At 34.2% G+C, this 22,788-nt stretch overlaps 2 protein-coding genes across 2 annotated transcripts; both read right to left on the bottom strand.

Moving 5' to 3' along the window:
• Positions 1-758: 758 nt before the first annotated feature.
• Positions 759-3,528, bottom strand: LOC145556526 (uncharacterized). Its single transcript, XM_081618185.1, has 7 exons — positions 3,324-3,528; positions 3,105-3,226; positions 2,913-2,965; positions 2,588-2,651; positions 2,436-2,478; positions 2,280-2,327; positions 759-1,272 (listed from the first exon to the last, which is right to left on the bottom strand). The coding sequence occupies exons 1-7, from the start codon at positions 3,399-3,401 to the stop codon at positions 1,111-1,113; spliced, it is 570 nt and encodes a 189-aa protein (XP_081474311.1). The 5' UTR covers positions 3,402-3,528; the 3' UTR covers positions 759-1,110.
• Positions 3,529-13,151: 9,623 nt separating this feature from the next.
• LOC145642237 (receptor-like protein kinase FERONIA) lies at positions 13,152-16,942 on the bottom strand. Its single transcript, XM_081693347.1, has 3 exons — positions 16,103-16,942; positions 15,304-15,711; positions 13,152-14,892 (listed from the first exon to the last, which is right to left on the bottom strand). Exons 1-3 carry the CDS (start codon positions 16,930-16,932, stop codon positions 13,281-13,283), a joined length of 2,850 nt encoding a protein of 949 aa, XP_081549473.1. The 5' UTR covers positions 16,933-16,942; the 3' UTR covers positions 13,152-13,280.
• Positions 16,943-22,788: the final 5,846 nt, after the last annotated feature.

Here is a 22,788-nt window from a genome sequence, read left to right on the forward strand (position 1 = left end):
ATTTAGGTTAGGTCAATATCAAGTCGTGTTGATTTCGAGTCGGGTTAGTAACAGATCGGGTTGAATTTTTTGGGTCGGGTTATTAATAGGTTTGGTAAAATTCGGGTCGGGTCAATAACAAGTCAGGTTGAATTTGGGTCAGGTCAATAACAAGTCGGGTTGATTTTGGGTTGGGTTTGTAACAGGTTGGGTTTAATTCGGGTCGGGTAGGAACGGGTCGGGATGAATTCAGGGTCAGGTTAGTAACAAGTCGGTTAAATTCGGATTTTGACGGGTTAAAATGAGTTTGAGTTAATTTCGGTTCAAGTCGGGTTCGGTTCAGGTCAATAATTTACGGGTTACATTCGGGTCGGGTCATCTCCAGGTCAATTCATATTCGGGTTCGGGTCTCACATACTCGGGTCAACTCGGGTCTAGGGTTGGTTCCAGGTCAGGTCAGGTCAGGTCAGGTCGGGTTTGGGTCACCATTTTTTTCGAGTTCAGATGGGTCAGTTAATAATCGGGTTTGAGTCGAGTCAACTTTTGACAGCTCTAGCGGTGAACACTTATCTCCTTGAATTGCTTCGTTATGGGGCACTTAAAGAAATCTTGATGCAAAATCACCAGCATGATCATTGATCAGTTCCAATTGCATTATAAGTGCAATATCCCCAACACATTCTGCGTTAGGCAGCAAGTAGAGGAAAAGAGGCTCATCAACATACCCAAGGCTAAAGCAGGACATGAGTAGCAAGGTTAAATTTTTGCTCGGCAACATCTAATAGTAGAGGAACAAGATATTTTGATATGATACATTAGGTACATTCATAAAATACATGAATTGTATGCTGTCAATTCGAGAGAAGTAGGAGAGGATATAGACCGGTTTTTTTTATCACAGCAGATACGTTTGAGCTTAAACATTCTGGCCTTTGCTTGGCAAATACAGGTAGAGAGCCAGATGTGGCATCAATGTCTCTGTTGTGTGCTTGACTATGGTTTAGCTCAGGCAAAAGAATGACAAAAAAGGCCATAACTCATTGATCCATCATTAACAATGACATCGTCAAAATTTCTCACATCGCGAAAAACCACTCCAGATTCGATATTAAAGATACACTTGCCAATGGCTTAGTTACAGATCTTGACACCATCTTCACCATCACCATTGTCTTCGTCATCTCTGCTCAATTCCGCATATTCATCTAGTGACACAGCAGAAAACAATTCCTCAACTTTCCCATCCTGAACGGCCGGGGTTTTGTCTTGCCCTTTGGCTTTATCCTTGTTCATCTGTTGCAATAAGTTGGCAAATTTAATGACTCAATGAAACATACAAATTGAGCAACACCAGCACTGATGTAACAATAATATCGAGTAAAAACTTTCATCAGTCATCAGCATAGACAGTAGCCGCCCAAAACAAAGTTGACAAAACTAATAACACGGGATAAGCTTGAATACTTGATACAGTACATTGTTCTCCCATATTGTTTACCAGAAAACCTTTATGACCCAGGTGTTAAGCAATTATAGATTTTTGGCTTGAGGATTAGGGAATTTGAAAACCAATGTCATGGTAGCGATATAACTGTATGTTGTTTGTAATATTACTACCACCCATCCCTATGTATTCATATTGTATAATAATCAATAAAGGTATGCAACAAGTAGATAGCAAGCAAAGTCAAAAGCTGAATGCATAGGTTCCACTAATATTATTCAAAAATTACAATATGAAGATTATGTTTACAAACATGGTGCTCTCAACTTATTCAATAAATTCAACACAAATACATTAAGTTTACGTAAGTCAAATTAATTTGAAGAGAACACAACCTATGACCATCATTTCATGCAGCATCAGCCTATGCATTCAATCTTATAGAAAAGGCTTGGGTTTCAATCTATACTCAGCAAGCTTACATCTAAGCATTGCATTTGGTTTTCTTTGTTGCTTTAAATGGACAGCTAATTCATATTTTCTCAGTTTGTTACTATAGTTTCATAAGGACGGCACAATTGAGCAATCCGCTAAATTAAAGTAGCAATTATCCAAGGTAGTAGGCAGACACAGTTACCAGCTTACCGCCAGATGATCATAAAAGTTCTATAACCAAGTTTAAATTATACATTCACGGTAGCTTTTATGTCATTGGGCTCATCCGTACACAGGAGGAACGTTAGTGAAGGGAGTAAGTTCAATAAAGGCAAGTTTCCCTACTATTACTGAATATAGTACGAAATGACTGCCAAATAATAGGCAAAACAGCAAAAGTAACAGACTGCTGATGACTTACAGATCGCAATAGTGTCCTCCTATCTCTCTCTCGAGCATTCTTTATAGCCTGCATTATGACACAGAAATCCAAACTATCAGATATCAAACGAAAAAACAACTACAATCTTTTCTCCCCACATTATTAGCTACTTATGTTAGAAGACAATGTCATTACCTCCTCAAGCACCTTCTGCTCAGCTTCTACTTCTGCCGCGTCCCTGAATAGATTCACAAAGTTCACATATTAAACAAAACTACAATAAGTAATATAGCAATTATAACAACATAGTTTACAATCTCAAAATTTAAGGAAAGTAAGATCAAAACCTTCCAACAAGCTGACCCACGCGACTACAACACTTAGCACATACACCCTGTTCTTTAGCACAGCCTGCAACCCATTTCAAAGACAAAGAATCACACTTAAGCAATTTTTATTTATATTATTGTGGGTTGTGTAAGGAGCCGCAAAAGCAATGATGTAGACGGGATTTGATCTAAATCCTTGACTAGTTGGGTATTACAATTTAAATTGGCAATAACAATTTCAATCTTTGAACCCTAAAATTTCAACTTAGCAGCTGCATTGCATAACATAATCAATAAAATTCTAAGCATTAAAATAAGTTTAATAAAAAGGATTAAGACAAACCAGGGCAGAGATTAAGGTAAGCTTGACGAACAGCCCGCTTAGAACACTTCTGACTGAAAAATTAGCACAATAAATCACAAATTAAATCAATACCCATTATTCATTAACAAATTAAATCACAACCTATAATCAAAATTCATCAATACACCCAATTAAAAGTATCTATTTTTAGAAAGGATGAAAGAGAAAAACCATTTAGAGGGTTCAACAAGGGGTTTATATTTGCCATATTTGCGCTTCCATTCAATTTGATCTCTACAACGAGGACAAACCCCTGTAACTTCTGGAAATGGCCTGAATCTTCCTCCTGGTTCCTGAATTTGTAAACAAATATATATTCTTCAATCAATTAGAAAAAAAAGAGAGAATTTTTTTTATAATTTGTTAGTTTAATTAATTGAATTTTTGTACCGTTTCATTGATTTTGATACCAAGATGGGGTTTCCATGCGAACTTGTTCTGATGCTTAGGTGGACCTTTCTTGCTCATCTTGTTGAATTAACTCAAGATTGAAGATGAAGTAGCGCAAATGAGCTTCAATGGCGGCTAAACGCTTGGTTTTGCACTAGTAGAACAGAAAATTTGTGAATTTGTTATTCTTTTTATCTTTTGGTTCTTTTATGAATTTCTGATTTCTGATACGTAGTATTTTTATATGGGCCGTTTTATGATAGGGCATGGAAATCGGATATAATGGTCCAATAATAATATCAATGAATTTACTATTGAATAGAAGCCCAATAGATGGCCCAAATGGAATTATTGCTTAATCTTTATGGGTGCTTATGAGACGAGGCAGCTCGCGAGTTCTTCGAGTTTTCAACTCAGTCAAAACTCAAATCAAGCTTGATATTTAAATGTTAATGAGTTGAGTCAAGTCGAGTAGCTCGTGAGGAGCTCGAATTCTTTTACTACCTTCTATTTTTTTTAGTTGCAACTTTGGAGTATTATTTGAGAGACATAAAATATTTCAAAGTTGTAACTAAAAAAAATCGGAGGTAGTATATAATATTATATTTACTAAAAATTTATTTTTTTGATTAAAAAAACTTTTTTTTATTTACATTAATAATTAACAAATAAAACATTATATTTCCTTAAAAAAAAAACATTATTCATGTACTCGTATCGTCATTATATTATATTTCTCAAATGAGAATATTACATAAATGAAGCGATTGTACACTAAATAGAGAATTCTAATATGATTGCAAGCTACTCGAGATCGACTCGGGCAAATTTGATCAAAGTTGACTCGGTCAAAACTTGACTCAATTATGCTCGACTCCATATGTTAACAATACAAGTTGAGCTACCCCAAGCTCGAAAACTTAAACTCGACTCGCATCATAAGCACCCCTAGTTATCATGTTTATTATTAGGGCGGGAGATTTTTTTTTTTTTTTTTTTTTTTTAAATTAAATGTGTGACAAACGAAGTTCTTTTCATTTTTGTACATAGGTCATAAATTTATTGGTTAGTGGACTAGTTATCCTCAAGCATGTTTTGTATCTTGCTATTAGGTTCCATTCCTAGCAATTTAAATGTCCGAGGCAGGATAATAAGTTTGGGCCTCTACTAGTCATCTACATAGAGTATGTTCGGCAAAATATAGATGTGAAGGTAGCTGTAGCTGTGGAGATCGTTGTTAGCTGTGTATGTAGCTGTCAACAAGTTGTTAGCTGTGAAGATAAATAATTTAGATATGATGATTCGGTAAAGTAACAGTTGACTAGCTGTTACCTATACAAATCAACATTTTATTTTTAAAACTATAGATTAAGGGCCTGTTCTCTTACGTTGAAATTCAATTCAGTTCAGTTCAGTTCAGCTCAGCTCCTAATTTCCTTCTCTAATAAATATTCATTTTAGTTCAGTTCACTAGTAGAAAAAGGCTCATTTACGTCCTCATTTATAGTGTATTTGCGTCGCTTCTAAGAGCGACGCAACTGCTCGCGACACAAATAAGAGTCATTTGTGTCGCTCCTTTATAAAGGAGCGACGCAAATGACTCTTCTGATAAACTTCTTTTTTGTTATTTGCGTCACTCCTTTATAAAGGAGCGACGCAAATGACTCTTCTGATAAACTTCTTTTTTGTTATTTGCGTCACTCCTCTATAAAAGAGCGACGCAAATGACTCTTCTGATAAACTTCTTATTTGTTATTTGCGTCACTTGTTTATATAGGAGTGATGCAAATGACTGAGTAGACACTACAAAATTGATGTATTTGCGTCACTTGTTTATTTAATGAGTGACGCAAATGAGGTGATTTTTTTTTTTAATTATAATAATTGCCTTGTATATGTTTGTAGTACCTGTTTTCCTTACTAGTGGTATAAAGTAATATGCTAATGCTAATATAATTGAAATTAAAATGCAATATTATTGAATAATGCAAATGTAAATTTCGGCAGACTCTCCTTTGTAATTTGGCCTACCCATAAAATTGGGAATGACGGCATTATATTAACAACCTGTCCAATAAATTACATCTCAATATCATAGACGTTATACTCATCATCCCAACACCAATTAACCAAATTCATTCATTTCAAGCCTATAATCCAAAACAAGAGTCCAACATGCGCTAAGTGTAAATCTAAAGTTCAACATTACATATAAAATACTCTGCCCAAATATCTCGAATCTCATTTATCTCCTCCTCGGTGTACGGTGTAGTTCTTGAAAAATCCTATCAACACAACAAATATACAAGAGGAAAGTTTTAATTCAAGATTGTAGCTAACAACAAATTGTATTTATCAAACAAAAATGAAATATTTGACAACTCATACCTGAATAAGATCCTCATTGCTATGGTGATGTTCAAGTATTTCGTACATATAACGCATGACGTAGTAGCCACACTCACGTCCACCCAATTGTTGAGGACACTACATGTAATATATTTATAAGTTAAATTAAATTGCTATACTTAAATTATTAAGAAACTAAAAGTTAGGGTAAGAAATTAAGGTAACCTGTCCCAAATGCCATGTCAATTTACTTCCCCTAGATTGTCCACTTAATGCTTTAAAACTTCGAAAGGCACTACACATTTGAAACAAATAACATATATATTACCCTTACACACCAGAACCTCGTATATATACCACAAGTGAAGACAATCTCATATGCGTACTACCGCCTTAATCGTTTGTCCACAACCAGAACCTCGAGCAACTTGTGGAATTCACTTCCGCATAATTAAGAATCTGCCATAAAAAATTACATATATTAAACCAACATAGTTGATTCAACTTAATCTGCCATGTGACATAAAAGTTGTTATTTGGCATTGCTTATTAGCCAATCATTGTGTAAAACTTGAAGACCTGAAACGAGTGTTAAGCCATCCGCAGGTATTTAGATCTTATACTAATCAGAAAAGTACTTGGTACTCCGTATTAAATAAGCAGACAAGATAGTTTGAAAACAAGAAACTCAAAAGACCATACAAACATCCAAAGACTTGCAAAGCAAAACTGTATGGCAATCACCCCTCCAGAAGCTCCACAAAGAGCTGCCGGTATAGTAAACAATTGCAAAAACAGCCTCTTTATACTTGAAAGTATCTCTTGACATTACCCAGTGGGCTGTGGCATTCTCATAACACAACAGATCTAAGAAGACAACATACCAATGATCCAATAGCAACCAGGGCACGAAATTTTGAATCTAGATCAATACTCTCTGCTTCAGCAATCTGCAACCAGAGAATAAATCAAACTTTTTACCCAGCAAATAAAAGTAGCACTTCTGCATTATTATACTTAAACAATTTGTAAGCTCAATCCATGAGCATCGCAAATACTCCTCGATTTTAAATTATCTTTTAAGTTTTCCAAACAGATTTAGTAATTGTTGGCCACTGTATACAATCAAAATTTATTAATATATTCCTACATTCTCAAACATAAATGCAAAATGATCCCATTGAACAGTTGAATCTGAGCAAGCATTATAAGATTGCTATAGTTTTAATTGCATCAACACATAAGACAGAAACTTAATACAAAGGGCAGTTGAAAGGAACCAGAGGATTTTAGTATTTTACCTCAAGTGCAGCTGATAGTACTTGTAATTGCCCTTCTTCATCTCTCTTTTCAATCAACAGCACAGCAAAGCTAATACAATTACAATGGTCAGGCAACAAGATTTCATAGTATCAGTCCACAGAAAACCTCAAAAAACATTCTTCTAACATATATGTAAACACTGACTTCCAACTAAATAAGAGACCCAATAACATATATGTAAACACTGACTTCCAACTAAATAACATATATGTAAACACTGACTTCCAACTAAACGAGTGCAAGTCTTACATGTATTTTGTAATTTATTTAGCAGCATTTTTACAGCAAATTAAAGATAAGACAGTTGAAAAACAAGGGTCAATGTTACTGAATTTAATGGCCAGGGTGAAGATCGACAGCACGTGGCTTATCTATTTTTGCAAAACCGCTCATATAGTCATACTATGCACTCGATTTCAGTTATATATTTGAAATCAGTAATATATTGCAAACCAGCAGCACAAAAATCAACAGCTCAAAGATGCAACCAGTTATATATTCAACTAAAATCTGCCATATATATTTTCTAATTAATGAACTAACACTAAACCTGAAATTAAACTAAGTCATTGTTCAAGTTAAATGCTACATTCTATCTACCATGAAAAGAATGAACATAAATAGAAGCAATCTTACCTTAGGTGAAATTGACTTCACAAATTCAACAATGTCAAGCCGAAATCCCCCCTCGAATTATTGTTGCTGTAATTTCTTGACTGAAATTCGAACAATTTCTATTTATGACTGAAATGGGGGATTTCGAACCCTTAAACCCAGAAAAAGACGTAATTCGAACAATTATTGTTGCTGTAATTTCTTGACTGAAACTATTGTTGCTGTAATTTCTTGATTGAAATTCGAACAAAAATTATTTATGACTGAAATGGGACGAATTTCTTAGGGTATATTGCGTCGCTGCCAAAAACCCAAGAAATCCCCCCTCGAAATCCCCCAATCGAACTTGAAGACCGAAATTGAATTTTTTGGGGTTTATAGGGTTCGAATTCGTATGCTTTTGAGTTGATTTTTTGCTCGAAATGGGGGATTTTTGGTCGGAAACAATCAATTTTTCTGGGTTTAAGGGTTCAAATTTCTTAGGGTTTTTGGTCTAAATTTTTGCTCGAAATTGCTCGGATTTGCTTCAACTTGACTGCAATTTTAATTTAGATGTTAAATTTGCTGGGGAATCGCAGTTTTTTGGCCTAATTTGTTGGATTTCAGAGACGAATTTGTGGGTGTTTTGCTGTAGCAATTCACTGGAATTGAAGAACTTTTTTTTTTTTCTTTTTGTTTAGTGAATGTAGGCGTATGTGATGAAAAACTAAGGTAAAAAAACGCAGAAAACCTAAAGCCAAAAGAGTTATTTGCGTCACTTTATTATAAAAAAGCGACGCAAATAACCTTGTTTATGATATTGTACACAGCTCATATGCGTCGCTCATGTAGTAAAAGCGTGACGCAAATTACTTAATCACTTATTTGCGTCGCTTGTTAACAAATGAGTGACGCAAATAAGTTTATTAATTGCGTCGCTTTAATAAATAAGAGAGACGCAAATGAGAGAAAGCTGAAATGCACTTGAGTTTTGCGTCGCTTCTTGAATAACATGCGACGCAAATAACTTAAAAGGATGGTAAAAATAAACATTTGCTTCGCTCCTTAGAATGAGTGACGCAAATATGGCGATGCAAATGTACATTTTTCTACTAGTGGTTCAGTTTAGTTCAGCTCAATTCAGTTCAGTTCAGTTGAGTTCAGTCAATGAGAACAGGCCCTAAATTTTCAACAGCTACCTGAAAAGCTACCTCTAATTTCAAAAGCTAATCTTTCTAACTTTTCATAAAAGCTACCTCAGCTCCATCACTAAAAGCTACCCAAACCACTATTTTGCCAAACACTCACATTTTTTGTCAAGTAGTGATTTGACTTGGTCAAACCACTAAAAGCTACTCAAAATCTAGCGCCGAACACGCCCATAGCATGTACGAGCATTCATTTACCACTTCCTCCATTTTTAACTACTTGTTTCACTTTTCTTATTTAACTACTTCCTCCATTTTTATATATTTGCTTCATTTCTCTATGCATGGAGTTTTAGGAGAAATTGGAGAAAGTAATAAAATATGGAAGTAGTGGGGTTGGTGGAAGAATAAAAAATTGTAAAAACCCAAAAGTAGTGGAGAGAATTGAAGGAGAGATAATATGGTGTGAAAATTAATTAAATATTGTAAAAGCTTTCCAAATAAGAAATTGGAGCAATTATTTAAAAACGGTCGGAAAAGGAAAGTGGAGCAAATATTTTAAAACGGAGGGAGTACTTGCTTCACTTTTCTTATACATTACGACCACATTTTATCGTTTGCTTCATTTCTTATTTTTTAAAATTTTTAACCACATTTTACCATTTCCTCCCTTTAGTGGTCTCCTCATATTAAATTTTAATATTTTTCATATATTCTCCCCCCCTCTTCACTTATACTTACTTTTTCCTTTTTATAAAGTTTTTTTTTTATTCTTCATTCAATAAACTTCGATTCCATTATTTTTCCTATAAAAAAAACCTCCAATTCCATTATAAAATATCTATTAATTATTACTAAAACAAAAGTTGATGATGTCACCAAATGCCCACGTGTCGCTTTCTCAATAAAAAAATTCCCGCCTAAATGCAATAATGATGTCTTCTTTTTTTTTTTTTTTTTTTTTTTTTTTTTTTTTTTTTGTAGAGATATCATATTTAACATTTAAATGTTGGAAGCTTCTACATTACAATTAAAACCTATCAATTTATCGTAGAAAATTGAAACAATTTTAAATAACACACTAATAAATGACCTCCTAAATTGAACTATGAATTATATTAGACAACGTTGAGCACAAATACTAAATTATAATTTTGATGAAAATATTAAAATTTAAAATTATAAAATATACGTAATTCTTATTTATATTCATGTATAATAGCGATTTATTTTTAAAATGTACAAATTAAAAATAGATTTTATATAAATTGTGCATCGCACAGGTTCTAACCTTTTTCTACTATTTTTCAAACTTCATGTCCTGAAAAATGGAGCAAGTAATCAAATACGAAGGGAGTATATATATTTATATTTATATATATATTTTTTTACACATACTAGTTTTAGATATCACAATTTCCTTGAAAAAAGATATACAAAACTACTCCGTAATATACTATTTCTTTTTCAAATTATGTTTAATAATTGAATCTTTTATCTCTCGCAAAAAAATTAAAAAATCAAATGAATGGGTATAGTATTTATGAATATTGAATGACTTGTAATTATATGATTTGTTCAGTTATTCAATAATATAGCTAGCATAAGGTGGCAAACTAATTAATGCAAAACAAATTAAGTGTTTAAGAAGCTCTAGTTAAACTCAGGAGAGCCAAAATTTGAATAACTTTATACTACCGAATAAGTTGTTGCTTCTCGTTACTATCTAAAAAATAAATTTCTTAATTCGCCCAAACTTAAAGATAAATCATCTTTTTTAGGTATTTGATGAAATTATTTTTGTATAAAAAAATAAAAGTATTTGATGGATTTTATCATTAAAAAATGGCTCCAAGTTTTTTGGTGTTCATATGGGGTGAGAATCGATCCCTAGATGTTTTAAAACCGGAAGGAAAACTCTAACCACTTGAGATATCCCTTTCTCTCAAAGGCTCCAAGTTTTTGAAAACTTGAGAATAATCATTAAATCCGGGTCGTAGACTTCTTGTACTCAAGTGAAAGAGGCAAAACAATGTATGTCCCTTTACTCCTTTAGACAATCATAGACCTTTCTCATCCTGCATATTGTACACAAAAATATTTGGGTGATTGTCATCTTTATTAATTTTGTTGGTACATTGGATTATTGTCATCTTCATCTTTGTTATATTCATGCTCAAATCAGATCAATTGCTCATTGGTAACATTACATATGTGCCCATTCTCATGGGCACGTAGACCCACTAAAATCCTTACTCTAAAAATTGCAATAAAATCCTATAATAATATTACAGTTAGAAGAGATCAGATGGGTCACATGCATGCATACTATTCGATTGTAGTCATACTTACGATGTATATCTTAGTTACTGTATTTTGATAACAGATAACGTCACGTATATAGAATCTTATGGGTAAAAGACGTTCTACCAATCTACCTTAATACTCAGTGGTCATACTCTACACGAATTGAAGTTCATTGATTAATGTAACATTTTCATGAAAATTGTATTGGTCCATAGCATAGCTCCAGTCGTACAAGTTAATGAATATTTGTCTTGTTCAATATGGCATACAATATTACAATTTAATGTTTAAACTTACCAAGTACTACGACGACGACCATTGACTATTCAAGTCAATTACATGATCACTTTAATTTTGTGCAACTTGTACAATCACTATACGTTATAATCAATCAATTCAATGCCACAATGTTGTACTGTAAGGAAGAAAATTCAACATTTGCATGGAATTTGCTATCCACCACTTAACGTACTCTTGATAAATATCTAACTAGAGGACCATTATTTATATGAATGGAAATGACAAGAAAAAGTAATATTATTATACCATAAAGCTGGCTAATTGTATGGGTTCGTTGATCTTGACTCTTGACTCGTTATGATAATTTAAACCGTCCTTTCAATTCATCACTCTCACTGTTGATCAATCTTTGTAATATTATTGAGCCACTTGTAGGACACTTCTTAAATTTGCTAGTCTCTTTTACTTTTATATGTCTTTGCTTTGTTTGTCTAGTTCTAATAATTCTTGGTACCCTTCTTTTACTTCTCTCAAAGAAAGCTGGTATTGAAAGGATGTTGTTTGGTTTCTTTTTAAAAAGCAAAAGTCTAGTAAACAAAAGCAAAGAGATATAAGGTAAGAGATTTATTAAAAAAGTGACTTAAGTTCTTTAAAAAAGAATAAAAGTGACTTGAGTTCTTTAAAAAAGAATAAAAAGTGACTTAAGTTTTTTTCCTCAAGTTTGAGTATTGAAATACAAAATGAGTTGTTTTTTACCTTTAATGGTGATACCATACCCACTTCTCAATGGTGAGACTCTCTAAAATATACAAATGTCACTTTCAATTTATGCCCACCAAATCCATTTCTTTTTTAATACTATCAAATATGGGAAAATACAAGTTAATCTGCCAGATAAACGAATTTTTGTTAATTTGGTGACATTTTTGTAAATATATTGAAAAAGCAGGGTCATTTATTCAGTACTTTTGGTGAGCTGTCCAATTACTGTTTGCCTTTTGCTTTTACTGTTTGGTGAGGAAATTATATATGTACCCCTCAACTAATACATGAAAAGACGCATATACCCCTCCACTGGTACTTGAAAAAACAATTACACCCCCAGATAAACAAATTATGTTTATCTAGGGAATTGACTGGATATCCCTCATCAAATATTGTAAGATTAAATAATAATAATAATAATAATAATAATAATAATAATAATAATAATAATAATAATAATAATAATAATAAAGGTAAACTTAACTAAATTATAAAATATATTAAAATATTGACAAGGGGCTCACACTTTTCGTCAAATGAGACTCAAAGTTGAATATCTAAACTTAACAACTTTCTTTTGGAGTTGCTAAGTTTAGATACCAACTTATTGGTATACATCATAAAAAATAACTACTTTCTCTCTTCTAAAAATACTCACTTGAGTTTCACCATAGGAGAGAGTTTAAAAGGAATAAAATAAAAGTGAGTAGAACTTAGATCGAGTATTATTTAAAAAAAAAAGAACTTAGATCGAGTAACTAACGAAAACCTAAAGTGAGTCGAACAAAATTAGGAAAATGCGGGGTTAAGTATTCCTTTCCATTTTATTTTTATTTTTATTTTATTTTATTTGATTTTTTGTTTAGTCCATTTTTTTCACCTTATTTCTATGCAAGAAAAATAAGCTCATATAAGATAGGGAAAAAAAATTCTTACAAAGGTTTTGACTACCGAAATTCAATTTAAAACTTATAAATTTATGATAATTTCATTTAAATGAATTGAGTTAATATAGAGCGCACTTTAGATACATGTTTGTTATTGCCTAAACCAAACCTTAGAAGAAGATTACTACTCCTTAACAAATATTTTGCTCAAAGGATGAAGTGATTTGTAATCATGATGTATATATCTCATATAGTCATATACATGGCAAAAATAAAAAATTACATGAAAGTTGTTTATAATATAGCAATATAACTAGTTTCTTGTAAAAAAAGATGGAATAGATTCATCTTGATGTCGGATGAGTGATCTCAGAAAAGACTGAACCAGGTTTGGAATGAGCAAGATAATCCGAAGATGAACTCGTTGTAGATTTACTGTTACTGTCCATAAACTTCTTTGAAGTACCTTCGACAACACTACTTTGAAAAAAGTTTTCTCCTGAGTTTGTCGATGTATCATTGTCTGTAAAACCAACATCGATAGCACTTAGATAACTACTACTTAGATCGAAACTTTCATTTGGTGTACCATTTGCAATTTTGTTATCCTCGGCACTTTCTTGAAGTTGTAACGCAAACTCTAACCCCCACACTATGTCTCCCATCGAGGGACGCTCGATCCCCCGATCACGAACACACATGTTAGCTATCTCACCGAACTTGCTTAGACTCTCGGGTGCAATCTGCCCCGTAAGGTTCGGGTCTATAATAGTATGGAGGGTTCCTTTTTTGTAATGACTTCGTGCCCATAATGCTAAATTTGCTTGTTGTTTAGGAAGGGTTGGGTTCACTGCAGCGCGAGCACATAAAACTTCGAACAAGACTACTCCAAAGGAGTACACATCGGATTTCTCCGTCAATTGGTGACATCGATAGTATTCAGGATCTAAGTACCCTGCACTCCCTTTGACCGCGGTGCTAACATAAGTAGCACCCGCTTCAGTATGGTCAGGTCCAACCTTGGAGAGGCCAAAGTCGGAGACTTTGGCCGTCCACTTTTCATCGAGAAGGATGTTGGTAGACTTGACATCGCGGTGGATGATAAGGTGTTTTGCACCCGCATGTAGATAATGTAGGCCGCGAGCTGAACCTAAGCAAATCATGAGGCGTTGCTTCCATGACAATGATGTGTGACTTATTTGAGGGTTATGCTTATACAACAAGTGATCTCGTAGAGTGCCATTTGGCATGTACTCGTACACGAGGATCATCTCACCAAAGTCTTCACAGTATCCAATCAAGGACACCAAGTGCACATGTCGTAGCCTCGACAACATCTCGATCTCAGTTTGGAACTCATGAGCTCCTTGCTTCGATGTCGAGTTAAGGCGCTTGATAGCCACAGTAGTGGTTCCATCTGTTGTCGGTTTCTCTAAAACTATTTTCTCTTCTTTAGTTCTTTTATTAGCTTCAACACCATCATCGATAGTACCCTTGTAAACTTTTCCAAACCCACCAGTTCCTATAATAAGGTCTTTGTCGAAATCACGAGTGGCGGCCTTAATTTGGGCTAATGTGAAATACCGGCAAAGATCAGACGGTAGTTTAGAAGCCACACTAGCTGTAGTTGCCGTGGAGCCGGCGGAATCAAATAATGGTAATAACCACTTCAACTTGCTACTCTTCTCCGTGGTGGTTGTACTCACGTATTTTTGCTTCTTCTTATTCATTCGATAATATATGATGACAAGACATACAAATATCGAAAGGGAAACTAGAGTCGCTCCAAGGATGCTTCCGATGATTAGAGGCAAATGTTTTGATTTTGCTGGTGTTTGTGTACTACTAGGAGCTTGTATCATACTTTTGGGGAGAGCAGGATTTGGTGCAGCTAGCGAACCATTTGTTGAGCTCAACTTGAAAATCTCCAGCCCATTGAGCAAGGCCTCGGCATAGCTAAATGCAACATAAATTATCAAGGATATCAAGTTTTGCAAATTAAAATTGCTTCAGTCAGAAATTAAAGTAAATACTTTAAATACTCAGATTTTTTTATTTTTTTTTTTATTTTTTTTTATTTTTTATTTTTATTTAAAATAAAATAATGTAGCAATTTTAGCAAGGCATAATCCTTCAAAATAGTTGTACACGAAATTTTGACATGCAACCGTTGTAAACATATGTTGTACATATACTAAATTATATTAACAAACAAATTCGTTTGTCTATTTTAATCTACTCGCTTAATTAGCTTAGATGGACACAAAAAGTATGTTACCGAGTTAATTTTCACGTATAGATTAGTTGCGCAGTTGTTCATTTGATCAATTGTTTGTTGAAAAAAATGAAATAGAATGGAGAACTTACTATGTATCAAAGTTGGGAATAAGGGACACCGAGAGAAGAACTCTGCTCCGGCTACTAGTTTCATTGACAAGAATTACAAAATCTGTATGAATTGGAATGTACAAGCCGCCAGCAAGACGAAGGACATCCATATCACGCGAGGCCATTTGATTGTTGATGTATATAGAGAACAATCTACGTTTAATATTGTTGAAGAAGGTAGATTCTAACTCACAAAAATGGAGTCTCACCAGATAATTAAATCCATTATCAACCTCGAACTCCCATGTCATGTTCTTCTTTAGGCGTTTGTAATACGGCCCCATCGTCCTCATCGTGGAGTAGACTAAATTAGGCGCTAGTACTGTGTAAGGGATGTGTTTACTAGAATTGTAAGTGACTGTGTAGCTTGGGGTGCCGTCAAAAGAACTGTAAATCAACACAAGAAAAATATTTAATGTTGTGCAAATGTTGTAACATAACATGATTCAAATTAAAACCACTTTCTTTATAAAAATATTTTATGATAGTTAAATTAATTAAAGATATTATAATTCAAATTTCCCATTAGATGATGTGCTAAACAATAAGTTTTGTGTAAGACGGGTGTACATTAATTTCATTGTAAGACGGTCAGTTTAAGGGTAACTTTAACTATTTTTATGGTAAATTTAACCCCTTAAAGTGTAACTTATAATTGTATCTTATAGTTTCATGATTACATACTATAAAAAACTAATACTTGTAAGATAAATTAACATACACTTGTCTTTTTGGAGAATTTGGGAATAAACAATACAAGAGAAAGAGAAGTAATTACCGCACAAAGTTAACGTCATTATACCAAGTCCGGTCAATCCCAGTGTCTTCAGAAGGATCCACAGTGTATCCACCAACATTCAACCGTATAACATTTTCCATAGCTAAAGAGTTTGGAAAATCATAAGGATCCAACACATAACCTGGAGGACTACCATTAAGATAAAGAACTTGTTGCGGGTTATCCGATGACCGGTTAATGTACAGCCCCTCAGGCACAGATATAATCTCTACGCCGTTGATGAACCCAAACCCATTAGAACTGCTGGGAGAGAAGGTTAGGTTGATAGATTTTTTACTATGATCTCGTTCTTCTGCTACGGTGACGTAGATCTCCCTCACAAGGCCATTAGTTACTTGCGCTGTGGTATTTGGGTTGACATTAGCGTTGGAAGCAACAAGGTATGCGCTAAAGTTGCGTAGTACTTGGAATCCATTTATTATGAGGTTGAGGGAAGATGTACTGGTGTCGATAAAGGGGTTATAGATTGTCAAGGTTGGTGGGTATAAGTAGAGGCGGACGAGTTTAGGCCCCGAAGAATTGACGGGCATGGAATAAGTGACAGTGGCTCGAAATATTCTGGCCATGTCATATGGTGATTTGACCCCCACCGCCGTAGCTGATGTGTTAGCAGCTACGGCGGATGGTGGATCAACGAGAAAATCTTCGTCGCTTTGCCATTCAAGGGATTGGTCAAATTTAGAGAGGCCAAATTTGATAAAATAATGGTCTTCTGGATGGTACGATTCATTATGTTGGTAAGAGGTAGCAATTGGTAGGAAGAGGAGTAGTGAGAAAATTAAAGGGAGAAGCTGAGAGTAGATAAGCATTGTTGATAGATTGAATTATCTGCACAAGAAAATTAAATTAATGATGGGTAGTGCTAATTAGGATTTCTGGGGAATTGAAATTTAAGGCTAGTGTTAACAGAGAGTTTTTGGTTTTTGATTCATCTCTTTACTTTGGAAGTCAATGTTTTTCTACGTTTACTATTCAAACTTAAAAGAAGATTATTATTTTTTGAAAATTTTGACAATTACCATCTACTGTTATGTCCATTTTAGCAATTACCACCTTCTATTTTTTTTTTTTGAAAATTACCACCTTCTATTTTCAAAAACATCAAAAGTTACCACCTTCTTGCCTCCCAACTACCACATGACGTCATTTTGGCCTCATTCTTTCCCTTTCCTCCCTATTTCCCTCACATTTCTCATTCCTAACTCGATTCTCATCTCCCCTTTCACTTTTTTTTCCCCAAACAATAAAAAACACTTTAATTCTCTCCTCCAAATCAAAATTGACGAACAATTATTGGTGGTTTGGGGGAAAAAAAGTGAAAGGGGATATGAGAATCCACATAGGAATGAGAAATGTGAGGGAAATAGGGAGGGAAGGGAAAAAATGGGCCCAAAATAACGTCACGTGGTAGTTGGGGGACAAGAAGGTGGTAACTTTTTATGTTTTTGAAAATTACCTTTGAAAATAGGTGGTAATTTTCAAAAAAAAAAAAATTATAGAAGGTGGTAATTGCTAAAATGGACATAACAGAAGGTGGTAATTGTCAAAATTTCCTTATTATTTATTTATTTATTTATTTTTACCTTCAACATTTGGAGGAATATTGTATTGAGACTAGGGATGTCAATGTGGCGGGACGGGGCGGGGCGGATGTTGGCCTTCTCATCCCCACCTAATATTTTCATCCCCATCCCCATCCCCGCGGAGGGTCCAATTTTCATCCCCATCCCCGCCCCACCGGGTACAACTCCAAAACCATCCCCGCCCCACCCCCCACTTGGATAACCATCTCCACCTAATCCCCACCAAAGACCCGCTTAATCCCCACCCAAGATCCACCTAATATCCGTATTTCAAATACACAATCTTACATAATTAATACGAATTATAAAATAAAACATTCTATACACATTTTTGTGTTATAATATAAGTGTTCTACAAAGTATTATAATTAATATTGTATTTCATGTAATTATTTTATAAATAGAATAAAAGTATGTAATTTTGCTTTAAAAGATATATAGATGTGGGTATGAGGTGGAGATAGGACGGGTACGAAGTGGGGCGGGTGGGGCGGGGCGAGGATAAGGCGGGTACAACTTAAAATCCACCTCCACCCCATCACCCATGGCGGGTATGGTTTTTATCCCCATCCCCGCCCCACCAACCGCCAAACCGAGACCCATCCCCGCCCCATTGACATCCCTAATTGAGACTTTTCTTTTTTTAGGAAAATATTGTATGGATAGTTAGGTGGTAGGGTACAAAGTAAAATCTACTATTTTTTGTGTTTTATTTTTTAACCAGCTAAAGAAAAGCCGTAATTTGCATGTTACAAGTATTATTTTTACAGAAAATTGTAAAAAATCACCTTTTAAATTTTGTTTTTTTTTTTTTTGCATATAACCACCTTTTAAAAAAAATATTGCAAAAGACCATCAAATTTAAAAATTTTGTTGCGAATAACCACTTTGTTAGCCAAATTTATCAATTGTTTTACATTGAATTGGTGGTAAGTTGTAAAAAAAAATTTAAATTGGTGGTTTTTCGCAACACTTTTTTTAAAAGGTGGTTAAATGCAAAATAAAAATAAAAAAAAAAATTAAAAGGTGGTTTTTTGCAAAATTTCCTAATTTTTATTGTATCGTGCTTTTTAAAAATCAGTTACACTTTATTGGATCTTCCCCGAATACCAATTATATAAACATTTTTTCATATATATATATATATATATATATATATATATATATATATATATATATATATATATATATATATATAGAAAGAAAGAAAGAAAAATTAAAATATATAGTTTGATTGTTTTTTTTTTTTTTTTTTTTTTTTTTTTTTTTGTACAAACATGAATGTAATAATGACAAATTGATAATGTTAACTGGTGGCGTTGCTTGGTTTATAGGCTTGGAGAAATTGAGATATTGTCATATTGAGATGCATCCTTATCTGTTTGTTGTGTGTCCAAGACAACCCTGCGGACAGACCAATTATGTCTTTGCTCAGTAACAATTCTGTCACTCTTTAAGCACCATCACACGGCCTCCATTTTTTTACGCCAATGTCTATCCAACATGTATTCCCAGCCAGGAAAGGCCTTCATTTGCGTGCCATTATTTTCGAACTTAACCAAGATAATAGTATGGGTATTAGACAATATGAGTGTCTAATAACATATAGTACGCACAAAGTGAGTATAAATTAAAAGAAATGGATATATAGACTTAAAAAAAAGTACGAAGTGTCATATTTGAATGGAATTTTTGACAATTATTACCTTATGTTATGTCAATTTTAGCAATTACCACCTTTTATTTTTTTAAAAAAAATTACCACCTTCTACTTTCAAAAACATCAAAAGTTACCACCTTCTTGCCCTCCAACTACCACATGACGACCTGTCAAAAAAAAAAAAAAAAAAAAAAAAACTACCACATGACGTCATTTTGGGCCCATTTTTTCCCTTTCCTCCCTATTTCCCTCACATTTCTCATTCCTGTTTGGATTCTCCTCTCCCCTTTCACTTTTTTTCCCCCAAACCACCAATAATTGTTCGTCAATTTTGATTTGGAGGAGTGAATTGAAGTGTTTTTGATTGTTTGGGGGAAAAAAAAGTGAAAGGGGGGATGAGAATCGAGTTAGGAATGAGAAATGTGAGGAAAATAGGGAGGAAAGGGAAAGAATGAGTCCAAAATGACGTCATGTGGTAGTTGGGAGAGAAGAAGGTGGTAACTTTTGATGTTTTCGAAAAAAAAGAAGGTGGTAATTTTTTTAAAAAAAATAGAAGGTGGTAATTGTTAAAATGGACTAAACAGAAGGTGGTAATTGTCAAAATTTCCTATTCGAATTGAAGTACTTAGGTATTGAAACGATAAAGGCCAGGGGTAAGTTTGACAAATTGACGGATGTTCTTATCATTCCATCTTTTTGAATCTACAAACATCATATCCATGATAGATTACATACATTTAATACCAAACTACTAAAGCATGAACAATATAACAAATTACACTTTCGGTTAGGGCACTTGCTCATCTTGATCGATCTATACTTGATGCACCCTGATCAAACTCGCACTCCTACAAACACTCAAATTCTCATGACTTATTAACTCTTACAAAATTATTACAAAATGTCAAAATACAAACTACTGTGTGAATGTTGAACAGGTTTTGATCGAGGGACTCAAATAATTAACATCAGACGATCCTGGTACATTTACTCAATACTCATCGGAATTAGACCCTGGTGTACGAGTGCATTTATTGTACGGTGTGCACGTACCAGTTGACCCGCCTCCACATAAGCAGTTTACATAAGCTCCAGTCCCACAGATTGGACTCGGGTCATTAGTTTGACTAATGCAATTATTGGCAACGACAAGGTTGGTGCTCAAACTGAAAACTAGTAGGATCAACAGAAGAATTGAAGGGGAGAAACAAGGACGACGAACGAACAGAATGTTACTCTTCCTCATGGTGTTTACCTCTCTCGTATGATCGATTTAATTTCTTTTAAAAATGGAAAAAATAAGTGTATTGTAGTATGTGATTGGGAGGTTACTTCTGAAGATATAAAATATCAAATGAAGCTTATATAGTGAATTTGATACAGTACTAATCCTACATACTTTAATTTGATGTCACTTTAAAAAAAGATTAACATGATAAAGAAAAAGTTGGCTGTTCGGATAAGAATTGTAAGGTCACTAAATAAGGTGCTGTGGTAGGCAATTGGCTTTTTATGGTCCCTTGTCGACTATATTGTAGATGCAATTATGTAAATAGTACTTGACCCACCAATTATTTTATGTACTTTGTACAGCTTTATCTAATACTCACTTATATATGGTCTTTTATTTGATAAATTCGGCTTCATCTTTAGTGAATAGTAAAGGCAACAAGCTTCACCATAGTTGATTCGCCAAAAAGTGTAGAAAGTTAGTTTAAATGAAATACAATATTGTACAAGACTACGAGTGAAATTTGTTGAAGGATTAATAAAAATCGCGAAATACAAGTTAAGCTCCGTGAGAAACAAAAAATGTTTCTCACAGGGGTAAAAATGTCATCAAAAATAAAGTGCAGGGCTGAACTTGTAATTACATAAGTTAAACGAAGAACGTCTTCTAAAGTTTGACTAACGGTGAAGAACGTCCGGTAAACGAAGTTAACCGCATCAAGCCCTAGGAGAGAGAGATGGCGAAACTCTGAGTACGAAGGGGGGAATATCGACAATTGGAGCTGGATATGAGTTCATAGGAGTTGGGTTTGTGTTCATTGGAGGTGTTGTGGGCGAATTTCGACAATTGGAGTTCAAAGGAGCTGTTTGGGGAGAAATAGTGAGAATTTGAGTTCAAAGGACCTAGTTTGTGGCAATTTGCGATATTTTGAGATCGGTTTGGGGCGAGTTGCAACAATTTGAGTTCAAAGGAGCTGTTTTTTGGCGAATTGCGACAATTTGAGTTCTAAGGAGCTGTTTCTTGGCGAATTTCGACAATTTGAGTTCAAAGGAGCTGTTTTTTGGCGAATTGCGACAATTTGAGTTCTAAGGAGCTGTTTTTTGGCGAATTTCGACAATTTGAGTTCAAAGGAGCTGGTAAGTGGTCGAATTTCTGTCGGAATTGGTTGTTGAGCTCGTTAGTATGTGTTCTGCTGTTATGTGGTTTAGTTCCATATTGAAGTGTTTGTATTCAATCTTGATATGTTAATTCCAGAGTGAAATGTTTTGTATTCAATTTTGCCGATGAATCATATTTGCCTTTATCGATTCCAGACTGATGATATCGATTTATAATGTGATATGTTAAATTTGGATGTCATAGGTTTTTCCATTGATTTTGTTTTCTCAATTTTTGTAGATAATGAGCTCTGTCAAACATGAAAGAGGGATGTCATCAATGGTAAATAAGAATTAAATTTCTTTTGTATTCACTTTGTTCAATTTAGCAGTGTAGAAATTATCTACATAATTGGTCAATTATCTTGGTAACAGGGCAGAAATGGATTAGCAGATCCGTGGGGGAAAGTACTACCAACTGAACTTTTTGTGGTAAGGATTTATAAGGAGCGTTGTGTTGGATTCAAATATTGAATTTTTTTATCTTAATTATGGTGTTTTTTTGAAGGATGATCTTATTAGCGTAGGCGGTCAAGTTAAGAGAAAGGGTGAGGTAATCAAGAAGCAAGGGGAATTGTTTGGGAGGGTATGTGTCACTACATTGTTGTGTATGTTTTGTCCTAGCTATTTTAAAGATAGTGAGTGTGTTTCTTATAATTTTGTGTTTCCTCCCTTTTGAATTGCAACCTCCAAATATGAACTGCCGTATTGAGACCTTTTCTAGAATATGCCACACATTCGATGAGAGAAGAACTCATTGGGTTAATGAAATGGGGTTAGGTGGGTTATTGAGTATTCCAAGCAACATACACTTACCTCGACAGTTAGGGTATTGGATAATGACTCGTATTGATCCTATGAATAAGGTGCTTATTGCTCCGGATGGCAAACAATTTAGGCGAGCTGCTAATCAAGTGCATTGGGTATTGGGCATTCCTAATAGGGGCCTTACTGTCCCCACTAGTAAATCGATGTCACCTATGTTGCATGATAAGGTTATTAGCATCCAGGAAAAATACGGTCAACCATCTAAG

Source organism: Chenopodium album, chromosome 8 (assembly GCF_948465745.1).
Source record: "Chenopodium album chromosome 8, dcCheAlbu1.1, whole genome shotgun sequence".
In the NCBI taxonomy this organism is placed as follows: Eukaryota; Viridiplantae; Streptophyta; class Magnoliopsida; order Caryophyllales; family Amaranthaceae; genus Chenopodium; species Chenopodium album.